The sequence below is a fragment of the Paralichthys olivaceus genome, chromosome 15 (genome assembly GCF_024713975.1).
Source record: "Paralichthys olivaceus isolate ysfri-2021 chromosome 15, ASM2471397v2, whole genome shotgun sequence".
Lineage (NCBI taxonomy): Eukaryota > Metazoa > Chordata > Actinopteri > Pleuronectiformes > Paralichthyidae > Paralichthys > Paralichthys olivaceus.
In genome coordinates this window covers 3,755,625-3,776,662 of record NC_091107.1, presented here as the reverse complement: position 1 = coordinate 3,776,662, position 21,038 = coordinate 3,755,625, and the positions used below count along the sequence as shown (strand labels likewise).

The following is a 21,038-nucleotide window of genomic DNA, read 5'->3' as shown; positions in this document are numbered from 1 at the left end:
TTCAAACAGTTTTCTGTATTTTTCTTTATCACTGAGTTGATTATTTTATTATTGGTTATTTCCTTTCTGTACAAACAGTTGAAATCACTTTAACGTGCTCGTAATATAATTCTTAATATAATAAAACGCTTTACGCATTCACGCACAACACTGGTCGTCCTTGCTTTATCCATCATGCTCACCAAACCGGCCAATTCGATGTTCAAGTATGTATTGTATTTTCAATATTGGCAGATTGAACTTCCATATCTTGGATCTCAGAGTGAAGCAAAGTGAAGCAGACCACAGCCACTGTGGGTTTCATGTGATAAAGGATATTAAAAGCAGAGACTCTGTTCTCTGCAGGTGAGTGGACACTCTAACTGATGACTGACAATCATCATAACGTACCGTCCTGATGCGTGTATGACTTCATCAATAGAATTACTCAGATATGATACATGATAGGGCCACACTGGCTTTTATTCCTTCAGTCTATCAGCTCCATTTATCTGGGAGCTGTGTCTGTATTGAACGTGGGGGGGGGGAGGGGTGGTGGTGTCAGAGCTCATGCAAACCCTCTAATGGGCTGAGTGACACTAACAAGGTTTTGCTGCTGGACGTGGGTGAACCGATGGATATAGTGGACGGATATGGAGCACGACGGTGTCAGGCGTCGGCCTTTCATCAGAGCAGCAGGCAGATTTTCACAGCGGGAGGAGAAAACACTCGTGAACCGGCACCATGAGGCTCTCATCAGCCTGGACGACGCTGCTTTTCCTTCTGATTCAAGGAGCAGCACGAGCGTGCACAGGTACAGCCGCCTCTGTTTTACACTAAGTTTTATGCTTTCGGTAAATACAACTGTCAACAACTTGAGTCGTAGAGATTATTATTTTGTCTGACACAGTTTTATCTTTTTGATTGAATACACAAAATCATTTCAGCCATTCGGACAAAACAATCATATTGAAAAAAGAAAATTGTTGGACCAACTTAACCCAACTGATAACACACAATTTATTAAGTTTGATTAACTTGAAAAGGATACATTGACATAAATGATCATTTCAATTTAAATTACTAATTAAAGGGATTTATTAAGTTTCTTTTTTCTAGTGAAGATATTGAGACAGAAATATAAGATGTTCTGAAAGTGTGTTTTTTGGCTTGACTTACTTTACATCGGTCGATGTGGTAATGTGGAATTAAAATGTATGTGTCTCAAACACTAAATTCAAAAATCACTGCTGGTACAATAAGACATTTGATTTAAAAACAATATATGTTTACTTATATGTCCATTGTATTTGTTAGTGTGATAATGCAGCCTATTAGTAATTAAATTATTTTATTTGGACATTTTTAATTTGTATTGTTTACTCTCATATCGACAAACAAACACAGACAGGTTTATTTTATTTTCAAATCTTTTATATCACCAGTAGCTTCATATTTAAGAAGCAATTTTAAGAAAATGTTCATGCAAATACCAAGAAGCTTAATCTTATTAAATAAGTGGAGTATTTCTTACAAATGATGTGTACTATGGAGTATTTGTAGTTACTTTCTGCATAAACATGAATAAATGTATTTAAACGTGTCACTGGCTTCATCTCTCCTGATGAGACGAGCACTGAATGTCGGACTTTTTTCATGCTAGTTAAAAAATGAATGTTTTGTTAATTTTCAGTTAAGAGACAGGGCAGCAGCACCGGACGATTTGCCAACGCCACCCTGGTGCGGCTGTCCGAGTTTCTGAGTGCAGGCTACAAGAAAGGAGTGAGACCAGTGAAAGACTGGAGGACGTCCACTATCGTCGCCATAGACCTGATGGTTTACTCTATTCTGAATGTGGTGAGTCCAACCATCCACTCACCTGCCCCTTAAATTATTGTTTTGAATAGAATATGGCTTCTGTTTAACTGCAGTACACATACATTTCACTTGGATTAAAAACTGTTTTTCTAGAGACGACCCAGAAAACTGTTTTTGTTTTAATTTCGTTTTCCTCAGGATGAGAAGAACCAGGTTCTGACGACATACGTGTGGTACAGACAAGTAAGAGAAGCATCTATAACATCTACTCTCAGTTGTTCCATAAACAGAACCACTGCAATTGAAGACATTAAAACTCATCTTCAGCAGCTTGACCTCACGTTATAAGATTCTGCAGCGTTATTGACAACTTCAAGGTTTTCACATCTTGGAAAACAAATTCCTATATTTCTTTTTACTTAACAAAATAACACAAACCCTTAAGTAGGGATAAACACGTAATATCAACACTCTTCACATTCTTCAATGTTCTTATTTTGGAGGAGTTCTGAGGAGTAGTTTTTTACATTCAGCCACCAGGCAGGATGAACACCAAGGACTTTCTTTAAATAAAAACCTCAAACAAAGTCCATTCATTAATTAATTACTGCATAAAGTTATGATGAACAGCTCAGTATCCTGCCTCTGAACTCTTCACAGGGAGATTTAAACTGAAAATGAAAACTGTTCCACAAAAAACAAAACATAGCAGGTGAAATTAAAAAAAATTAAATCAAAATAGTCATTTCACCTCCTTTAACCTTAAATCAAATAACCCAATAAAGTGGTGGAGCATAATTCTTCCTCCAGTGAACATTTGGGACGTTGATTAGCAAAGTGAACTTTAGAGAAAAATTTGATTTCAATTAAAAGCCCAAAATAAAAAAACCTGTAGAAAATGTTAAAATTGTCAAATCAGTGTGAATAATAACGTCTGGTAATATATTTCTAAGGTAATGAGCAATCAAATATTTCATGAATTCACAATGACAAACTTCAGGTCACTAATTCATTAGTTTTAGTAGATGAGTCATGACAGTTTTCCTCTGTTGGATGTGAATATTTTATTTATCTTTAAGGCTTATTTTAAATAAATCATATTGTCTGACAAAGTGCAATTCAAAAATATCTACTTTTAAATAATTTACATAGAATTTGACTGACTCATTTCCTCTCTTGAATATTTTTAGTCGTGGACGGATGAATTCCTGGTCTGGAACCCAGAAGACTTTGATGAAGTCAAACAAGTTTCTTTACCCACCGCTAACGTGTGGGTTCCTGACATCCTCATCAATGAGTTGTAAGAGCTGCTGCGGGTTTTTTACCTTTGTCTCTCCTCATATTTTCCTCTGGTCCCTCACACGCCTGCTGTCCTTTCTGTCCCCGACCTGCAGCGTCGACGTGGGGAAGTCCCCAGACATTCCTTATGTCTACGTGACACACGATGGACTGGTGCGCAACTATAAACCCATCCAGGTCGTCACAGCCTGCACGCTCAACATCTACAACTTCCCCTTCGACGTGCAGAAGTGCAGCCTCACCTTCCAGAGCTGGCTGCACACCAGTAAGACTCTTATATTATAATCTGTGCAAGGTGACATACAGGTCATTTATTAGTAATATGTTTTAGAGATTATTCCAAACTAAAATAAAAATAATTCCATTGAACATTACTGGACTGCATTTTAAACTGTAGATTTAGGTTTTCAATCTTCGAGGTCACAAACTATAATATCTTCATATATTTTATTTGTCTTTCATGAACAAAATGCCGAATCAAATTAATTTAGAACTATACATTTTATCCAATTGTACATTATGTTTGATGTATTTATATTTGATTTTCAAAAATAAATAAAAGACAGAATGATCCCACAGATCAAAGTAGGTGTTATTTTGACTAAAAAGGATAAAACTGAAGTTTATCATTGACCTAACTTATAAAGATCCACCATTGTAACTGACAACTTGGTCCAGATTTGATAATACTGGTATAATTGAAAAAAATGGACAAAAGTACAAAGTAAGACGGACAAAAATCATTTGCAGGATCTTTAGTTTCAATGCTACTTTTGATGTGATTTGGTTACCACAAAAAAATCTACCCTTGTTGGAAAATAACATCCAGCGCTCTCCTGAACTCCCTCATCAAGACTTGAGTAGAACAACTGTTGTGTTCTGTGCATCCGTCCGTCTCCTGTTGAGATGAGCAGAGCGCTGGTCAGAGGGTAACTTCGTCTCACGCTGCTCCCGACATTGTCTTCGATCTGTAGTTGACGACATCAACATCACCCTGATGCGAAGCCCCGAGGAGCTCAGGGAGGACAAGAGCGTCTTCATGAACCAGGGAGAGTGGGAGCTGCTCCACATTCTGTCCAACTACAAGATCTTCAGTGTGGACAATGACGACTATTACGCCGAGATGAAGTTCCACGTGAGTACATGGACTGATAGCACGCTGCTTTTTTATAGAAAAGAACATAGACTGTACAAGAACATGGATGAGATGTCAGCTCCCCAAAAAGGGAAGCTAAATGATCTTGATCACCCCTGGGGGCTGGCTGCAGTAGAGGTCCTCCATGTTAGTGGATGGGACATAGACATGAAAAATCAAATTACATCCAAAGATGGTAGCATCCATTATGTACAGCTGGAGGAGATGGAGGTGTGTTGTTTATCTCTATTGACAGTCTATGTTAATTTTGAATCAATAGGTACTGAATAGCTTTTTTAATTGTTAAAAATAAATGTACTGTAATGTTTCCCCCCCCCATAAATAAAAGAACACAAAATTGCTTATTAGCTTTCTTTAGTAAACGAATGTGTAAAGATTGATATCAGTCTCATATCTGTATGTTAAATGAGCCCAGGTTGGGATGTAGTTAGCATAGCTTAGCATAAAAGCTGAGATCTAGAACTGTGGTATCCTCAGAGGCAGATGGATGATTTGTTGTTTTATGTTGAACAGTGTCAGACCTCACCTCACTAACCGTGTCCTGACTTTCGACCCGACTTTAAAACTACATTTCCCAGGTGGTGATCCGGCGGCGGCCGCTGTTCTACACTGTGAACCTGCTGCTGCCCAGTATCTTCTTGATGGTGATGGACATTGTTGGTTTCTATCTGCCACCAGACAGCGGAGAGCGGGTCTCCTTCAAGATCACTTTGCTGCTGGGCTACTCCGTCTTCCTCATCATTGTATCAGACACTCTGCCTGCCACTGCCATTGGAACCCCGCTGATAGGTGACTGGGATCGATTGGTGTTTATCAGCAGTTTGAATTGAGAACAGGATTTTTATAAGGAGGGTCTATTTAAAAAGTTCCATTTTCTATTACCTCCAGTTTAGTGTGGAAGTTTAAAAAAACAACTGAGCAGCAATTACTCTTCAAGGCGAGCATGCAGGGACAGTCTGGTGAGTGAAATACCTCCTCCTGCAAGGCTAGAAAATCCAGGATCCTAGAAAGTTTAGTGAGTTCTTCCTTCTTTCTTGTTTCTCAAACAAACAAGAGAAGATGAAAAACCTAACCTCCCTGGCGAGGGGGGTCATGATGTAATCTCCGAGAAGAATCTGGACTAGGACACAGTGCAAACCATCGACGAGAGAACATTTAGCTCAAGTTGTTTAGAAGTGATAATGATGCTGTAAAAACGCCAATTAGTATTTTCTTTTAATACATTTCCTCGATTGGATCCTCATCAAACACCTTCTCTCACCTGTCATGTAGGTGTGTACTTCGTGGTCTGCATGGCCCTCCTGGTGATCAGCCTGACGGAAACCGTGCTGATTGTGCGTCTGGTCCACAAGCAGGACCTGCAGCCCCCCGTCCCCCACTGGGTGAAGTACCTGGTGCTGGAAAGAGCCCCGGTCCTGTTTTGCATCCACAAGAAGCACCGCCTCTGCTCCAGACTGTCGTCGCAGGCCTCCGACCTGGAGCACTACAAGGACAACAGCTATGGGACGGGTAAGGTCCACGTCACGGTTGACGAGGGTGTTATATTCATTCTTGTGCCATGAAAGAAGAGATTTAGTTTAGAACCAGATGCATTAAAAACCTCATAAAGGACGAGGCCTGTGTTTGGGGTACATCTCAGATAGTTCAGCAGTGGACTTGCTGTTTCTCTCTCAGAATAGGTTCAAGTCCCCATTTTTCTTCTTATCTCTTCAGATTGTCCGAGCAGGAAAACTCTCTCTCTAATTGAATTAGTTATTTTTTTATTTAGTGTTCCGGTTAGACTGAATCACCAGCGTGCTGCTGTGCACAGGCTTACTGCCCCGGATAGTCCCTCCGGTAATCTGACTGCGTTTATGCGTGGGGTAGATGTAATTGGTTAGATAGCTCTTTTTCCCTGTCCTCCCACGACTGATTGGTGAAAACATCCCAGTCTAATGAGTTTGTTTTTGAGCTGGATTAGGGTTGTGTATGGGGTTTAGCTTGAGGCTGGGGTTGGGATTGTGTTAGGTTAGGGGTTAGGTTTGGGTTAAAGCATAGCACCTTAAATAAATGCTATGAGGTGCATAGGCACAGGTACACACAACATAACAACACTGGTCAGGGTTGTCTGATGGTTGTCCGATGGTTGTCGTCTTGATATTTTGGAATAAATCCCGTCTTTGTCCCATCATGCAGCCCGCTGCACCCACCACCACCACCACACCTGTGAGATCGGTCAGAGGCTCAGCCAGCACGACAGGGAAGGCGCTCTGCTCGGACTCGGTCTTCCTCCCTCCCGGGACCCCACGCCCCCCGTCATGGACAACATCCTGCACGAGGTGACAGCCATACGTCATTTCCTGGAGAAGAGGGACAGGTGCCGGGAAGTGGCCAAGGAGTGGCTGCAGGTGGGCTACGTGCTGGACGTGCTGCTCTTCAGAGTCTACTTGGTGGCCGTGGTGGCGTACAGCATCACACTGGGCACACTGTGGTCGGTGTGGCAGGTTGCCTGAGTCTTTCAGCGACGCTCAGTAGGCGGAGCGTGGAATTAAAAACGGTGAGAGTTGGTGGCTCTGGGGCCTGAATGTGTCGCTCCTCAGAGAGGAGCTCGTAGAGTGATGGAACAGCGACATGGTTCCTGTATTTGTGGAACTATATCCTACACGTTTATTATTCTTGTCATCAGTTTCATTTTGATTCAAGATCAGGGCCACGGAAAGAAAACCAAATAAACATAGAACCCCTTCGATTTACACATTTGATGTCGATGATATTATTCATATTTCCATCAACTGGATCTGTTTTATACAGTTTCCTTTTCAAAATAAGAGTTGTAGGAAAGAAATGAACACATCTCTACATTATGAGATATTTTACTTGTTTCATAATATTCCTCAGAATTCTAAACAGACAACTACAACGATGTGTTTATTGCTCGGTCCATTTTTAATACGACCGCAACTTCCATGTATTTGAATGAAATAATGTTTGTCTGTAAAAACCTACATTGTTCAATATTTGACAAACTTGTGTTGAGGACAAAGACAATGTGGAACACATACAGCACTGAAGCTACAGTGAAGAATAAAACTTGGTTGGTGTCAACTTCTGAATTATGACAACGCTGTTATATGTAATATATATAATTTAAATATGCATTAACTATACATGGAGAATTTATATCATTGAGGTAGTAACTGAATAATACACTAATATGTTTATTCAAGAAAACATTGAATTATTGTGCTGAATGTGGAATTTATGGAGTCACAAAGATTGTTGAATAATTCAGTCATAAATCATAGTAAATTATTATTCTGTAAATAAAAACAAATATAATCATACGATAAGATATGTTAAAAAGACATTGAAATGATGAAAATACTTTTTTTTAAATGGTTTAAAAGTTTTTATTTCATATGTTGTTATATATGCATCATGAATTATTATTTGTTTTATGTTGATATTTTTGTCAGTTGCACATTTATTCTTCCAGTCTCATGTGCACCAAAGCGAAGAGGTATAAAGTGTTCACCCTCTGAAAACATATTTCATTTACTCTTTAGCGTTTAATGTATATTTTGTTGTTAAATGCGCATTCTGAATAAACTGGCCTTGATTCAAGCAGCGGTTCTCTGCTTCAGAACTGATCCTGGATAAACTCCAGAGACTCTTGTGCATATATCAGCAGTTTCAGAAATATTTAAACCATCCAGTCCAGCACCAACAACCACAAATCACTGATCTCACATACATGTCTCTTCTCCTAATGTTTGATGTGAACATAAACTGAAGCTGTGTAGCACCCCTCGCCTGACGCAGGTCACCGGAGCAGCCAGAGGAGGGCACCATGCACAACAGGATCAGTTTTCCATCATTACCATGGGGACGGTTGTTAAACATCCACTGTCAGAGATGGTATTCTCATTGAAAGCCTAAAATTATCTTATATTTCATATATTCTCCTCCAATTATGAAATAATTCACAATCATGCAAAAAAAAATAAGTGCAATGAAAAATTTAAAACATGAAACCAGGTTAAAAAAACAGGTAAGACATAGTGGGACAAGACTCATCTGGAGCTCAGGGCAGTTTTAAGTTTTTATTTTTTTAGATGACAAAGAGGAACCTGAAAGAATTATACTACCACTTGGAAAGTCTCAGTAAATAGTCATGTTATCTATCAATCAGACTTTGTGCGATAAAAGCAAAATGGGAAAAAGATAAATGTCAACATATCAGTATAATCAAAGATGTTATGTTAAAGTCCTGACCCTCGTTTTTCCAATCCCCCTCAGTTAACCTTTGCTGAATGAATGAAGCTGCTGAAAACCCTCCACCAGGCAACATATGTTGACGCTGACAGTGAGTTTACCGTCATTATAACTTTGTGCTGCGGCGACATTCTGTCTAAATGAACCAGGATCCGTCCTGTCGGGAGACTCGTGTGTTTCTCTGTGAGTGAGAGAGTGTGACGTCTCCTTCCTTCTTCTTCCTGACTCAGACCTCTTCAACATCTGCTGCTCACAAGAACATTTGCTCTGATGCACCGAGCGGGAATCATGAAAACACGCAGATCAGAATATGGTGTTGTTGAATCACACGGCCATGATGTGTTATTGTTAGAGAGGGGAGATCTGTTGATTTAGCTCCGACACATGTATGGTTCTCTCAGAATGAATGATTAATGGTTCGGTTGGAAAGTTAGCTGAGCTGCCTAAGTCACATAAAAAGCCCTTGAATGGTAAATTTATGGAGTTTTGCCATTCACCCATTCACACAGGGCGTCTATGTGTTGCACTTTCTCTATCATACATCCCTCGTGCACTGTCGGCACTGGGGGAAGTTCGGTGTTCAGCATCACACAGATTGGGGGAAACAGGGAATGAAACTGCGATCTTCTGGTCAGTGGACGACCCGCTCTACCTCTACCTCCTACAGACACAACACTCTCAAACATCAGGAAACTTTTATTTACAATTTCACATTCCATCAAATACGCTCCATAGCCAACTGCTATGGCCCTTAACCCCTTCATGTTTTAAATATTTATTTTCTTGATGTACTTTTATTTAGGCTGATATTGTGTTAAGTGTTGATTAATAACTCTACAGATGTTTATTGTCGTAAGTCAAATCAGATTTACTGTACGCCTGGTTTAGAAAACATTCTGGTTTTATCAAGAATTAATAGAACTTAATTTAAACCTTCCCAAAATAATAAAGTTCAGGATTATCACTTTTAATGCGGAGGTTGAAATTCAAATCTGGAGAATCCGGCCTTTCGATATGTGAGACAAAGATCAGCCCTGAAACCTCATGTGGCAACACAAAGACCCCCCCATGTTCACATTACCATCCCGACAAACCATTCACCAACTGCTGCCCCTTCCTTCCTGAAGACGCCCAAATTAGATCAAAGCCCCGACAAGTCCAACAAAACCGGTCAGTCTCATTTCCTGTTTTTGTTTTCTGCCAAAATCCAAAAACCACAAGAAAATAAATAAACCAAGAATAACCACAAAGCTGGGATGTGTTACGGGGTTTAACAGTCGGGAGCGACTGCAGAAGTGAACCGGGGAGAGTGGAGAGCCGCCTCATTAGTTTCCAATACGCTGGAGTCGAGATCTGATCCCTGTGAGGCAGAGGGAGGAAATGAGCAGATCTAGTTGCGTCGGATGAGACACTTGTGATGTGATGTTTATTTGCTGGACGCTCAGACAGACTCGTCTTGTCGAGCTTCATTCAGTGTTAAATTACTGCAGAGACTATGACTATGGAGATTTATTACTTGGTCTGGTGGAGTTTTAGACTTCAACACATTAAACAACCACGTCAGCGATTATTTGCAGATGAAGTACAAAGCAGGTTATCGTTATTTTCTTATTCTGTCTTTTTCTGATGGTGACCTGACGTATGTTAGGTTCACCACGTGTTTATATCTTAAAATAAGAAGATTAGCAGAAAAATAAAGACACACGTTAAGAACCACATTAAATGACACAAACCATATTTGACAAACTGTACATGACATGGAGGGTTTATGACCTATACAGCAGCCAGCCACCAGGGGGCAATCCAGATGATTTGGCTTCACTTGTGAGGAGCTGTCATGTCGTCCATCTTAACACACACAGTCGATTCTCTAGACATATTTTAACGAGTACTGAGCATCAGATATGAAAAAGTTCACTGGTTTGATGTGAGACTGAATAAAGTCAGAGAGAGGGAGTCGAACACCGACGACATCCTGACACGTCAGAATCATCTAAACCTTTTTTCGGTCTGATCTGTCTCCGAACATTTGGTGTCTCGGCTCGCTTCCGCTCTAATGACAGTCATGCGTGTGTGACAACAGAGCTGCACTGGAACACACGCCCAGCATATCTAATGACAGCAGTTATGACCTCTATGGCACAAGAGGCAGAGCAGACAAAAGGCAGTCAGGCTTGAAGTGCTGCAGCCACCGTCATTAGGACGATATGAGTATGAGAAGTGAGACTCTGCGCCTCCGCTGGGATCGTTTGTGGAAACACACCTTTGTGGAATTTAGCTGAGTGATTTAATAGTGATAGTTGCAAGAGGAGAAATGTGTACATGTGGAGACATTTCCGTTTGCACATCAGTTCATGTTTCAGGGATGTTTTCGTCCTTGAAGACAAGAAGCAACGAAAATTACATTCAGCAGAAGTACATTATATTTGAAAAATACACATAGTACACGGAGACTTTCTCTTTTTCTCAGTTTTAAAGAGTCAGTTCTTGAAATTAACTCATTATTTGAGTCTTTATTTTTATAATAGATAGACAGATTAATATTACTGTCATATAGAATATATTTATTTATACTTTGACCATATACAATATCATTTTATGAATGTGATTAAACTATATACAGTGACATTTTGGTCAAAACAAGATATTTTTAGGATATTTTTGGTTTTATTTATCTAGTTTTTTCCATTTTCCCCCCGAATCTGTTGAGTGGTTTGAGTTCCTTTAAAGGAACCGCGTAAATGTAATATTCCTCTTTTTATTAGAAGTAGTGTACTACAGTGACAGTGAATAGAATCATGCCACAGCATTGACACATTTAAATGTCAATAATTCATTTCATCATAAGGCTCAAATATCAAATCTGTTTTCGTTTGTTCACTGGATTACACAAAAACTCGTAATCTGATTTACACCAAACTCTGTGGAGGGATGGAGTCTGGTAAAGTTTTGGTGCAGATTTAGATTAATGTGTAAATCCAGGACATTTTTAAACGATATTTTATGACAAATAAATGATTTAGTTTCTCCGACCATATCCTTTTCTTTCACATTTCTACTATAAGAACTGGACAACCATGTGTCTGACGGTTCAGTCTCAGCTGAGGTTTACACTCAGTTTTTATTTTATATAAATACTATGCACACAATAAATAATTTGAATAGAAACTAAAGCAATAAAATAATGTGATGCCACAGGAGCTGTTGGTGTGTTTTAATCTCATTGAACTGAAATTCTATGAGAGATAATTATAGTAATTAATCTCACAATTACACAGTGATGTTGTTAACTAGTAGAAAAAGTACTGTGTAATATTAGGAAGTAGATCACGAACATGCCCAGCGACAAAATTAATATTTATTTACCTCCTACATTTCTTTAGAATACTTGGGGAACAAATCCCGAGATGGAAAGAGTGCTACGACAAACAACATGAAGTCAATTTTTTATTTTTTTCTAACTGCAGATTGAAAGTATACAACTGAACATCATGATTAGATTTTTATTATGAGACTCATAAATAAAAATACAAAAAAATTTCACTACAAAAAACAATCTACCGTTAGTAGGATGTAAAAAAACCGAAATATTCTTTATATTTTCACTATCAAAGGCACAACATTGACTTTAGTGACAACATGGAGAAGAGAACCTGCAGCATTCAATCTTTTATTTTTCCTTTTTATTTTTTTTCACACTCCATCAGAGAACACTGAAATGTTACAAAGAGATGTGTCCGATTCTACATGGAAAGAAACAAAAAAGAACAACCTCTATATCAACAGACGGTGGCTATAGATTGGTGGCACAGCTCAACAGGAAACGCACGGCCACGGGAAAAAAAAAATAGCACATTGTCGCTGGAAAAGACAAAGGACCTTTGCAAAGCTCTAATGCAAATTTCAAAAAAAAAAAAAAAAAAAAAAATCATACAACCGACAACAATAAGAGAACAAAATAAAGAAAATAAAAAATAATAATTGGGCACCTTCTAAGATTAGGCTAAGATTAGGTGCTGAGGTAGACAAAAACTATAACAATTCAAATCATAATAAAAACACTATTTTCTTAATACAGAGCAACTCGACTGGCACTTGTGCTGTCACAACAATGGAGGAGAAAAGTAGCACAGACAAGCCAGGGAAAGACAAAGAGAGAAAAAGCTTCGTTACATAAAAAGCTTAGTAATGCTTGGTCCGACAGGGCGATTGGTCCTCAGTGCTAATATAAAAAAATACAATGTCTTGGTGCTTTGTTACTCAAACAGTTTTTAGTCTAGACCTTGATGGCACATGCATTGCAACACTGCATGAAATGGCTACTTTGTTCTAGAAACACCACACCAAAACACAGAGTGCCAGCTCCAGGGATGCCATGATTCCTCTCTGACGAATTTCACATCCCCTTCTAAATGCGTTTTGTAGAAAAGAAAAGAAAAGTACTTTCAAAAGAAGAGGGGAAAAAACTGAAGGGGGCGGGAATACCCTAGTGCCAACCCACCCAAATCGGAGGCCTCCTTTATTTTTTTCAAGAGCAATATAAAGTTCTCATTAGCAAACCCGTTGCTGTAAAATAAAAAAATAGACGACGTGAGTGGAGCAGATCTGCGCGTCTGCATTCCAGCAAAAAAAAAAAAATTCTTTGCGTGCTTTTTGCTTTGTGTCGCTAAATAAATGCTTTTGTGTAACCAATCGCAGAGTCACAGGAAGAGGAAGAAGTGAATGCAAAATTCCAGTTGCTATTTCAGTAGCATTAAGGGGTTTATTGCCTTGAAAAACAAGCCCTGCTCTATTCAGGATTAAAAATCAAAAAACTAAATCGGGTCATTTTTCGAGCGTCATGACATCCCTAGGGTGCTGGAGACACCATTTTTATTTTCTTCTGAAAATACAGAAAACTAAGCAGATATAGATGGATATTTTTGTTGAACAATTTCCATTTTAGGCACAAAGATAGTACAGAAACATCGGAGGAACACTGAGGGAAGAACTATATCGATGCCAATGTATATATATATTTTTTTCCAACATAGAGAAAAAAGTGGCATAGAATATCCTCTTATTTTGTATCTGATCTGATTAGTGCATTTTTCCACTAATACACACACACACACACATACACACACACTCAGGCACGCACGCACATAGTTACACAGTCGTTTACGCACTCGTTCACCCGCACGAGAAAAGTAGAAAACATTCAGAGGACGATGATGGGAATAACGTGACTGCACAGGTTTTGCATTGTGGTGGTTCGGACTGAGCCGTGACTGGGTATATTATAGTGGGTGGATATTTTAAGGAGGGTGAAAAAAGCCCCCTCAGCTCACAGTGTTTGAGAATAAAATGGCAAGACACCAACGGGACATGCCATCCCTTCTTCTTTTTTCTTTTTTTTTTCAAGTACAAAAACAAAATATGTCGACAGTCAAGTTTGATTGAAAAATTGTGAATGACAAGTACTAATTGGTCGGTTTTGGCAGCCCCTCCCCCAGCCCCCCGCCGTATTTTATCATCTTTTTTTTTTGTTTTTTTTTTTGCTTCTTTTGTTTTTTTAAACTCCGTCACATACACACACGCTCGTAAAAGTTGTGGCAGATAGATTTTTAGTCCTTCACCTACAATGCAATTGACATCCAGAAAGCAACACTTATTATTACAATATGTTCACACACGTTTTTTTGTCCAACAATATCAAAGAGGAGCAAGGCAAAAATGATTCACACCCAGAGAGAAGAAAAAAATAAAACAGGTAAAAAAAAGAAATACAAATATTTGTGCCCTGCTGTGACCCTCCACAAATGGAAAAAGGACTGACAATACAAAAATATCACAATTTTTATATATCAAATTGCCTCTGTTGGCTCTTGTTCAGGAATACACTCATTTCTCAAGAGAGCTCGTCAGCCGAGAGAATCTCTATTTTTAACCCTCTGGTTTTTTCTTTTCTTTTGTTAATTTTTTTTTTTTTTGATTACCGCTTGCAGTTCCAATTGTCCAACGCACGCTGCATCGCTGCAAATATGACCTGTCCTGGGAGGTTCAGCCATTTTTCCAATGAACCCTCTTTTTCTTTTTTTTCTTCACATTACAAAACTACAATTCTATTAACATATTTTCAAGTTTAAATTCTCCACTTTAAACCCTCTTGAAAAGAAATTCCTCTCATCTGCTGCGTCCCTCTGACTCATCACTTAAGGCTTCAGAATTGCTTTTTGTTTTTTTTTTTCTCTGCGCTTCTCTGGTTGGAGTTGCGGGGGGGGGGGGGGGCGATAAGAGAAGAATAAACATCTGTATGAAGGATTTTTCACATCCTATCAGTCTCTACTTTTGTTATTTCTTACCCTTTTATATACATTTTGCTTAAAAACACAATCATAAATCAACTTTTGAAAAAAAAAAAGCATGAGATGAAGTAGCAATGATGAAGTAACGCAAACACAAAAATGTGCTTTTGCAAAAAAAAGGAAAATAAAACAACTTAGAGGTAGCTTTTATAACAAATGACCAAACCTTCCGGCTCTTTAACAAGCAGGGTTAATAATAATACCAAGTTTGGTAACAACTAATGCACAAAGAAATACACAACATTAGAAAAAACAAATCTCTTCACCGTGGCACTTATATTTTTTTCATCGTAGACATTGCTTCATCATGTTGTGCAATGCATCTTTCCGACGTACGCGCATGAACGAGAAAAAAAAATGTACAAATGAAACAAAAAAAAAAGGGAAAAATTAAAAAAAAAATACACAAGCAACATGAGGTCACAAAAACGAGGTAATTCAAGTACGATGTGTTGAGATCAAACTCAAGGTCAATAATAACGACAACAAACGACAGGAGACGAGAGACAAAGCGCAGGGACGAAAAACCACAGAGAGAGAGAGTAGATTTATTCTGTCGTCTTACTGGTCGCCCCCTAAGCTGCTGGGCCGTATCTCGTCCAATCAGTGATTTCTTTTTTCCTCCACCGGCCAGTTGGACAAGCGGTCACCCTGGTAACGCTGTGACATGCGGTGATGTTCGTTAAAGCCTTCGGTTCGACCTTAATACCTGTGGCTGTGTATACCATGAGGTCTAATGCTGCATTTCAGGGATGTCGGAAAGTCTGAAATTCCAAAGTCAAGTGCGAGAAAATTTGAATTTCGGTTTGAGGCTTTAAAAGTTATTTTAAAAATATCGTTTTTTTATATTATGCTGAGGGCCCTGACTCGAATCCCATCTTTCTTTCTTTCTGTGTCAAGGTCATCGCATCCAACGCAAACCAACGCATCCTCATAACATCTCAACTGCGTTTTTGCTTAAAGCCCTGATGGTCTTCCTTAAAGTTTTTCAGCCGATATCGTACTTTCCAGGCGGAAATTCCCAAACGGAAATTTTTAGGTTTCTGAGGCATTTTCCAGATCAGCTAGTTTTAAAAATAAAGCCTCGTCTCATTGTACTGTTAAGTTTGAATGTAATGATCTTATGGTAAGAAGGTTCGAACCCCTGGTTGGCCTCTGTAATAAACCTACTTGATACTGGATTGGTAGATACAGACTTGTCTCACTGGGTTCTGAAGTCTGGATTTGAAGACCACATGACTTCATGGCCCCAGCGTGTGATCTGTTCTGTCAGATCCTATCAAAACACCTGTTGGTGGATGATCACGCGTCTTAATTGCAGCGAGTTGACCGATGTATGTCGGATTACCGTTGGAATTAAAGTTTTCCGACTTTGACCAAAAGGCAGCATTGACCTACAGCGGTATCATTTCGACGCAGCCTTTGTACGAACCGGGCTTACAGTCTTTCACATTCATGTTTTTGCAGCCATATAACAGTCTTCATCCTGCAACACCGCCTTCCACAGAGCTGTTCAGGTGTGCAGCTAAGGCATCGCAGCAGCTCTTCAACATTCACTACGAGCAGTCAAAGTCACAGGACTCCCACGGAAAAAAACAAAGAAGCAGCCTTATCCCAAAATGTTGTGTTCCATCACAGTGGTGGTGAATGGACAGATCCGTCGTGTTAGAGAGTGTTCGAGTGTCAGGACGTGTAGTGTGAGATTATGATAGTGATCCGGTTAAAATGCACATGATAATAGCAGTCCAGTCTTCTATTGCTGAGCAGGTGAGTAGATTGGGTTTATTGTGGCGTACTGTTGTAGCAAGTCATGGTTTAATGAGAGGATATACAACCTCGCAGACATCAAACAGAGACTGTTGTCGTCATTTGTTTTATCTGTGCAATCAAGCTTTGATAAACTATGACGCGGAGCTAAAAAAAATATATATATGATGAAAAAAGTGACGCAAGTTAGCCTTTAGCTCTCCGTGGAATTGGGGGGGCGGGGGGGGTGCCAGTGATGACTCCTTGTGCAGCCCTCGTTTGACGCAGAACCAGGAAGACTAGTGAGAAAAACCAGAGAGGCATCCGACCAAAAGCAGCACCAGCTTCCCCCGTCACCACCACCACCACCACCCTTACAACCAAATGGCTGCTTGGTTTGCAGTATTTTAATGCTGCCACCTGTCCAGTTCAGCTGTTTCGTCTACTGCAGAAGCCGAGGGGCTCTTCTCTTGCTGATTCTCAAGGGCTGTCTCATTGCCACCGCTGCTGGGAACTGAGGGATTTAACGTGCAGACAGGTCGACAGAGATTTTTTGGTAAAAACTGTGTCCCGCTGCTTAGACAAAAAATAATACGTTTCCCTTTTGGGAAAGATTCGGGGGCATGTTGACACAAAAGCAGTTCAAACTCCCACCGGAGTGTACGTTTGTTTTAAAACTCAAATGATGTGGTGACGAAATATGTGTTCGTCCAGCCTCGGGGAAAAAATTGTTATGGTTGAGAAACATGGTTAAAAAAGGAGAAAAATTCAGATAATGGCCTAATCTGATGCTTCAGATATTTTTTCATGTGAAGGGCGAAGGTAAACACCACAAAAATCCTTTCATCTGTTTTTGACAAAAAAAAAAAATGGAGTGAAAGATTCGTGCAGGTTCAGGTAGCCCTTGAGAATCTGCTTTCTGGCCACTGTGGCTGCAGCAGCGTCCGAAGAAGTCACTTCCTTGCAGCTCGCTTGCTGTCTGGTGCCGAGTGAAATGACCCGAAACAATAACACAGTTGCAGATGTAGTGAATGACCCGGTGAATCCGAACAATGGTGGAGAATCTCTCTCCATGTCCAAGTCTTCCTTTTCTCAGCACTTGTGTCCCACCGCAACCGCCCCTTCAACCTCCCCCGGTCGGTCGTTGCCGCCGCCCTTTTGCATGAAAAGAAAAAAGAGAAAACGAACCCTCTTGCTTTCGAGTCTCTCGCCGTTGACGTTCCTCAGCTGTCAACACTCCGCCACAGCTCCAAATGCCTCCTCTCCGCTCAATTACATTCCCCTTACCTCTCCTCTCCACCCCATCCCCACCCTTCTCACGTACCCTTTCTCTCTTCACTCTCCCGGACTCAGACATAGCAGAGGTAAAGGTAGGTCTTCTCTATGCGCCAGTCTGGGGGGACGTCTTCAGGCTTGTGGCCTTTCATGTGCTTCTGCATGGCTGACAGGCTGGGGCAGTACTCCAGGCAGATGGTGCATTGGTAGGGCGAGGCGCCATTGTGGGTGCGCAGGTGCTTGATCATGGCCGAGTAGTCCCTGGATCGCTGATGGCACAGCTTGCACTCAAATGGCTTCTCACCTAAGGACGGAGACAACACAGTGTCGGTCAATAACAACAATTTTGCGACCTAATAAATGCATTCAATCAAACAATGCACTGCAACATCATTTTAACATAATATGACAGTGTACTTATCGCCAGAAATCCCAATAAAATCCAGTCTATTAAAGAGAAACTGCAAATAAAAGCTACAAGACAAGAATAAAAGCCGTCTTATTGAAAGAAATGATCCCTTATTGGCAAAATATTGTTTCTTGGCAGTTTGCAGCAAGTTAAACCTGTTGTTGGGAGAAAAAAAACTGTCTCTGAGTCAGGAGACTTCAGGAGAGACGAATACGCCGTCACTGCTAATTTAGCAACCGCAGATTTCCCCCTGTTGGCTCACAAGGAATGCTGGTGTTGTTATGATAATTGGACCGTGCATACATAAAGCGACAAGTCAAAACGCGGGAGCGAAATCCCAACTGTCTGACGAACAGCAGTGCGCGGCTGTAAAAGACCACGCTAACTCTTTAAAGTTGTTCACACGGCCTCAGATAATTGGTACAACTCCACGAGAAAAGAAGAACAAAAGGCGTAAATGTACAGCGGTGAAGTTTGTTCACCTCTGACAGATGGTGTTAACACAGTGGCAGTCAGGTCTATCCCAATATCCCTCCAGAAGATAACAAAATGAGCTTCTAATTATTCCTGCCGTTGAGGGGAAATAACTCCTTTGTGTTCAGTTGTTATCAATTCTCATTAGTGCCTTTATTAAAAAGACTCCACTGTATTATGATGTTGGAACCGTGCAACGCTTTTTTCATTCATATGACGCCGTGCAGTGGAAGAAACGGGAAAAGAGATGTCATGCTCTTTAATCAGACGGCTGCAGAGACTGTGCAGAAACAGTGATTTATTCACTGTCCTTGTGAAAACAGTCAAAAATAAAAGTCTGAATCCATGAAATCAGATTAGCAGGTTCTAATATTAACCCGAGGTTCACGTTTCAGCTTTTTCTGGAGCTTTCGGTTTCATTGCATCCACTGAGGAGGAGAGAAAAATGGGCCTCACACCTCCTGCCTGATTATAATGGCATTACAATGAATATGCAGAGAATTGCGTGGGTCCCCGAGAACGACTGATCAGGATACTCCACAAACACAATATTTTGGGAACCTTAAATTCAATGATCAGATATGTACAGGAGACACCAACTGCATGGTCTGCACTTTGTCTATAATCTTGATAAATAAATGTTTGTTTACAGTAATGATGTGGTTTGGTTCTATGCGTTTAGTTTGCTGTAGCTGTAGCCCCCCCCCCCCCCCCAAGTCCCTTCAAATGCTCCTGAATAGTACTGATGGTAAAACAACTGGGCTGCACATGAACCAGACAAGCACGCAAACAAACCCATATTAATGTTAATAAAAACAACCACATGCTCTCAAATTTCCAGGTAGCTATTTTAAAAAGAACATGTGATATTTAAACATCTGGTATTTCTATAATAAACCACATCTAATCAGCTAATCTCTGGTACATTACACATAATACAGCTCCTGCCACAAAGAGCTCCTGGAGGTGTCATAAATCAGAGCACAACATTGCTTTCTTGCTGTGGGGGCTGCTACAGTCGAGAGGCACATTTCAATTCTGCAACAGCAGCCAAGCTAAATGTGCTAATGATTTGAGTGATGGCAGGGAATAATCCACCAGCGCTCAAGCCGGCAGACGCAAATTAGACATGTAAATGCTGACCTTTTCCAATGGCATTTGAAATGAGCTGTCGGAAGTGATCTGGCCCGGCTCTCGCTGTCACCTTTCAGTTGGAGCGTCGCATGTGTGCGCCGGCGAAAAACGAGCGGCGCTGTGCCTCCGCTGCTCGGTCCGCCCTGTTCTTTCAGCGCCTTGGTTAACCTTGACCCCAGCGGTGAGCTGGCACCGTTTAGCCAATAAGCATAAATACACCATTGCAGGTGGTTGTGCGGGTTTTTTTTTCTGCAGGAGTGTGGATACATGTGTGATCTTGATGATATTGATAAGCCAACTGTAAACAGGCTCGCCTCGAATAACCAGCTAATAATGAATTGCAAATGGGGTCCGGATATTGATCCGCCATTGGCATTTAGGATGTGTGGAGAGAAGGGGACGGGGAGGTTAGGTTGCCAATGTCGATGATTCATCAAGCAGCTGCCTTTTGTGTGAGGTGGCCTTTGACTGTGAGCTTGTCACTTGCTCTTGTTATCTGCTGTTGCTCTCCGGCTTAACGCAAAGCCCCTCTCCCCCACATAAAAGGTGAAAGGGTGGACGGGGGGGGGAGCCAATTATTGGACAGCCTGCCTTGATAGTGTGGCTTAACAGCTGGCTTACTGAATGGGAGAAGGTGTGTGTGTGTGTGTTTGAGAATAAGAGATGGTGAGGAAGCATAGAGCCTTGGCCGTGTGCCATCCTGGTGAACACTCGCGGTATCCTCCCTCAGTCGGGTACGGAGCGTGCACTCATTCTCCGGGGCACCCAGCTTATCACTGTGTCAACATCTTTATGGGGCTCTAAATATACCGGGATCAATACAAAGTCTTCTGAGACATTCATCTACTGTATCACAGCAACAGAGATATCCATCTGCTCCGGCCTGTGCCTCACAACTTGGATTGCCTAAAACAGAGTCCTTTAACGGCCTCCATATGCCACATCAATATGTTTAAACACTGCATTATTATGAGGGGCAATGTGATATAGTGTTGCACTCATCAAGCTGAGGGATGGGGAAGGATGCAACAACTGTGCTCATATTAATCTAGAACAGAGCTTTGCAGATACTTTGTTCAGGCTCGGGTGGCACGGTGGTGCATGTGGTCGGCTCTGACATCCAGGGCCTTTCTGTGTGGAGTTTGAA

At 40.7% G+C, this 21,038-nt stretch overlaps 2 protein-coding genes across 5 annotated transcripts in view; one reads left to right on the top strand and one right to left on the bottom strand.

Annotated features, from left to right (window-relative positions):
- Positions 1-588: 588 nt before the first annotated feature.
- Positions 589-7,588, top strand: htr3a (5-hydroxytryptamine (serotonin) receptor 3A). The gene is made up of 9 exons (XM_069539853.1): positions 589-793; positions 1,673-1,836; positions 1,996-2,040; positions 2,988-3,097; positions 3,192-3,361; positions 4,071-4,231; positions 4,831-5,041; positions 5,525-5,761; positions 6,428-7,588. The coding sequence occupies exons 1-9, from the start codon at positions 724-726 to the stop codon at positions 6,742-6,744; spliced, it is 1,485 nt and encodes a 494-aa protein (XP_069395954.1). The 5' UTR covers positions 589-723; the 3' UTR covers positions 6,745-7,588.
- A 4,407-nt stretch (positions 7,589-11,995) lies between these two features.
- Positions 11,996-21,038, bottom strand: part of zbtb16a (zinc finger and BTB domain containing 16a) — a 132,311-nt gene continuing 123,268 nt past the window's right edge. For all 4 annotated transcript variants that reach the window (XM_069539805.1, XM_069539808.1, XM_069539807.1 and 1 more), the window contains exon 7: positions 11,996-18,178. In XM_069539805.1, coding sequence (XP_069395906.1) covers positions 17,949-18,178 — 230 coding nt within the window. In that variant the 3' untranslated portion in view covers positions 11,996-17,948. The remainder of the gene's footprint in view (positions 18,179-21,038) is intronic.

What these genes read in the sequence shown, in the direction of transcription:
- htr3a (XM_069539853.1), top strand. Translation starts at nt 724, where the DNA reads ATGAGGCTCTCATCAGCCTGGACGACGCTGCTTTTCCTTCTGATTCAA. An exon ending in AGCAGCACGAGCGTGCACAG is followed by an intron (nt 794 to 1,672) that starts GTACAGCCGCCT and finishes GTTAATTTTCAG; the next exon opens with TTAAGAGACAGGGCAGCAGC. An exon ending in CATACGTGTGGTACAGACAA is followed by an intron (nt 2,041 to 2,987) that starts GTAAGAGAAGCA and finishes GAATATTTTTAG; the next exon opens with TCGTGGACGGATGAATTCCT.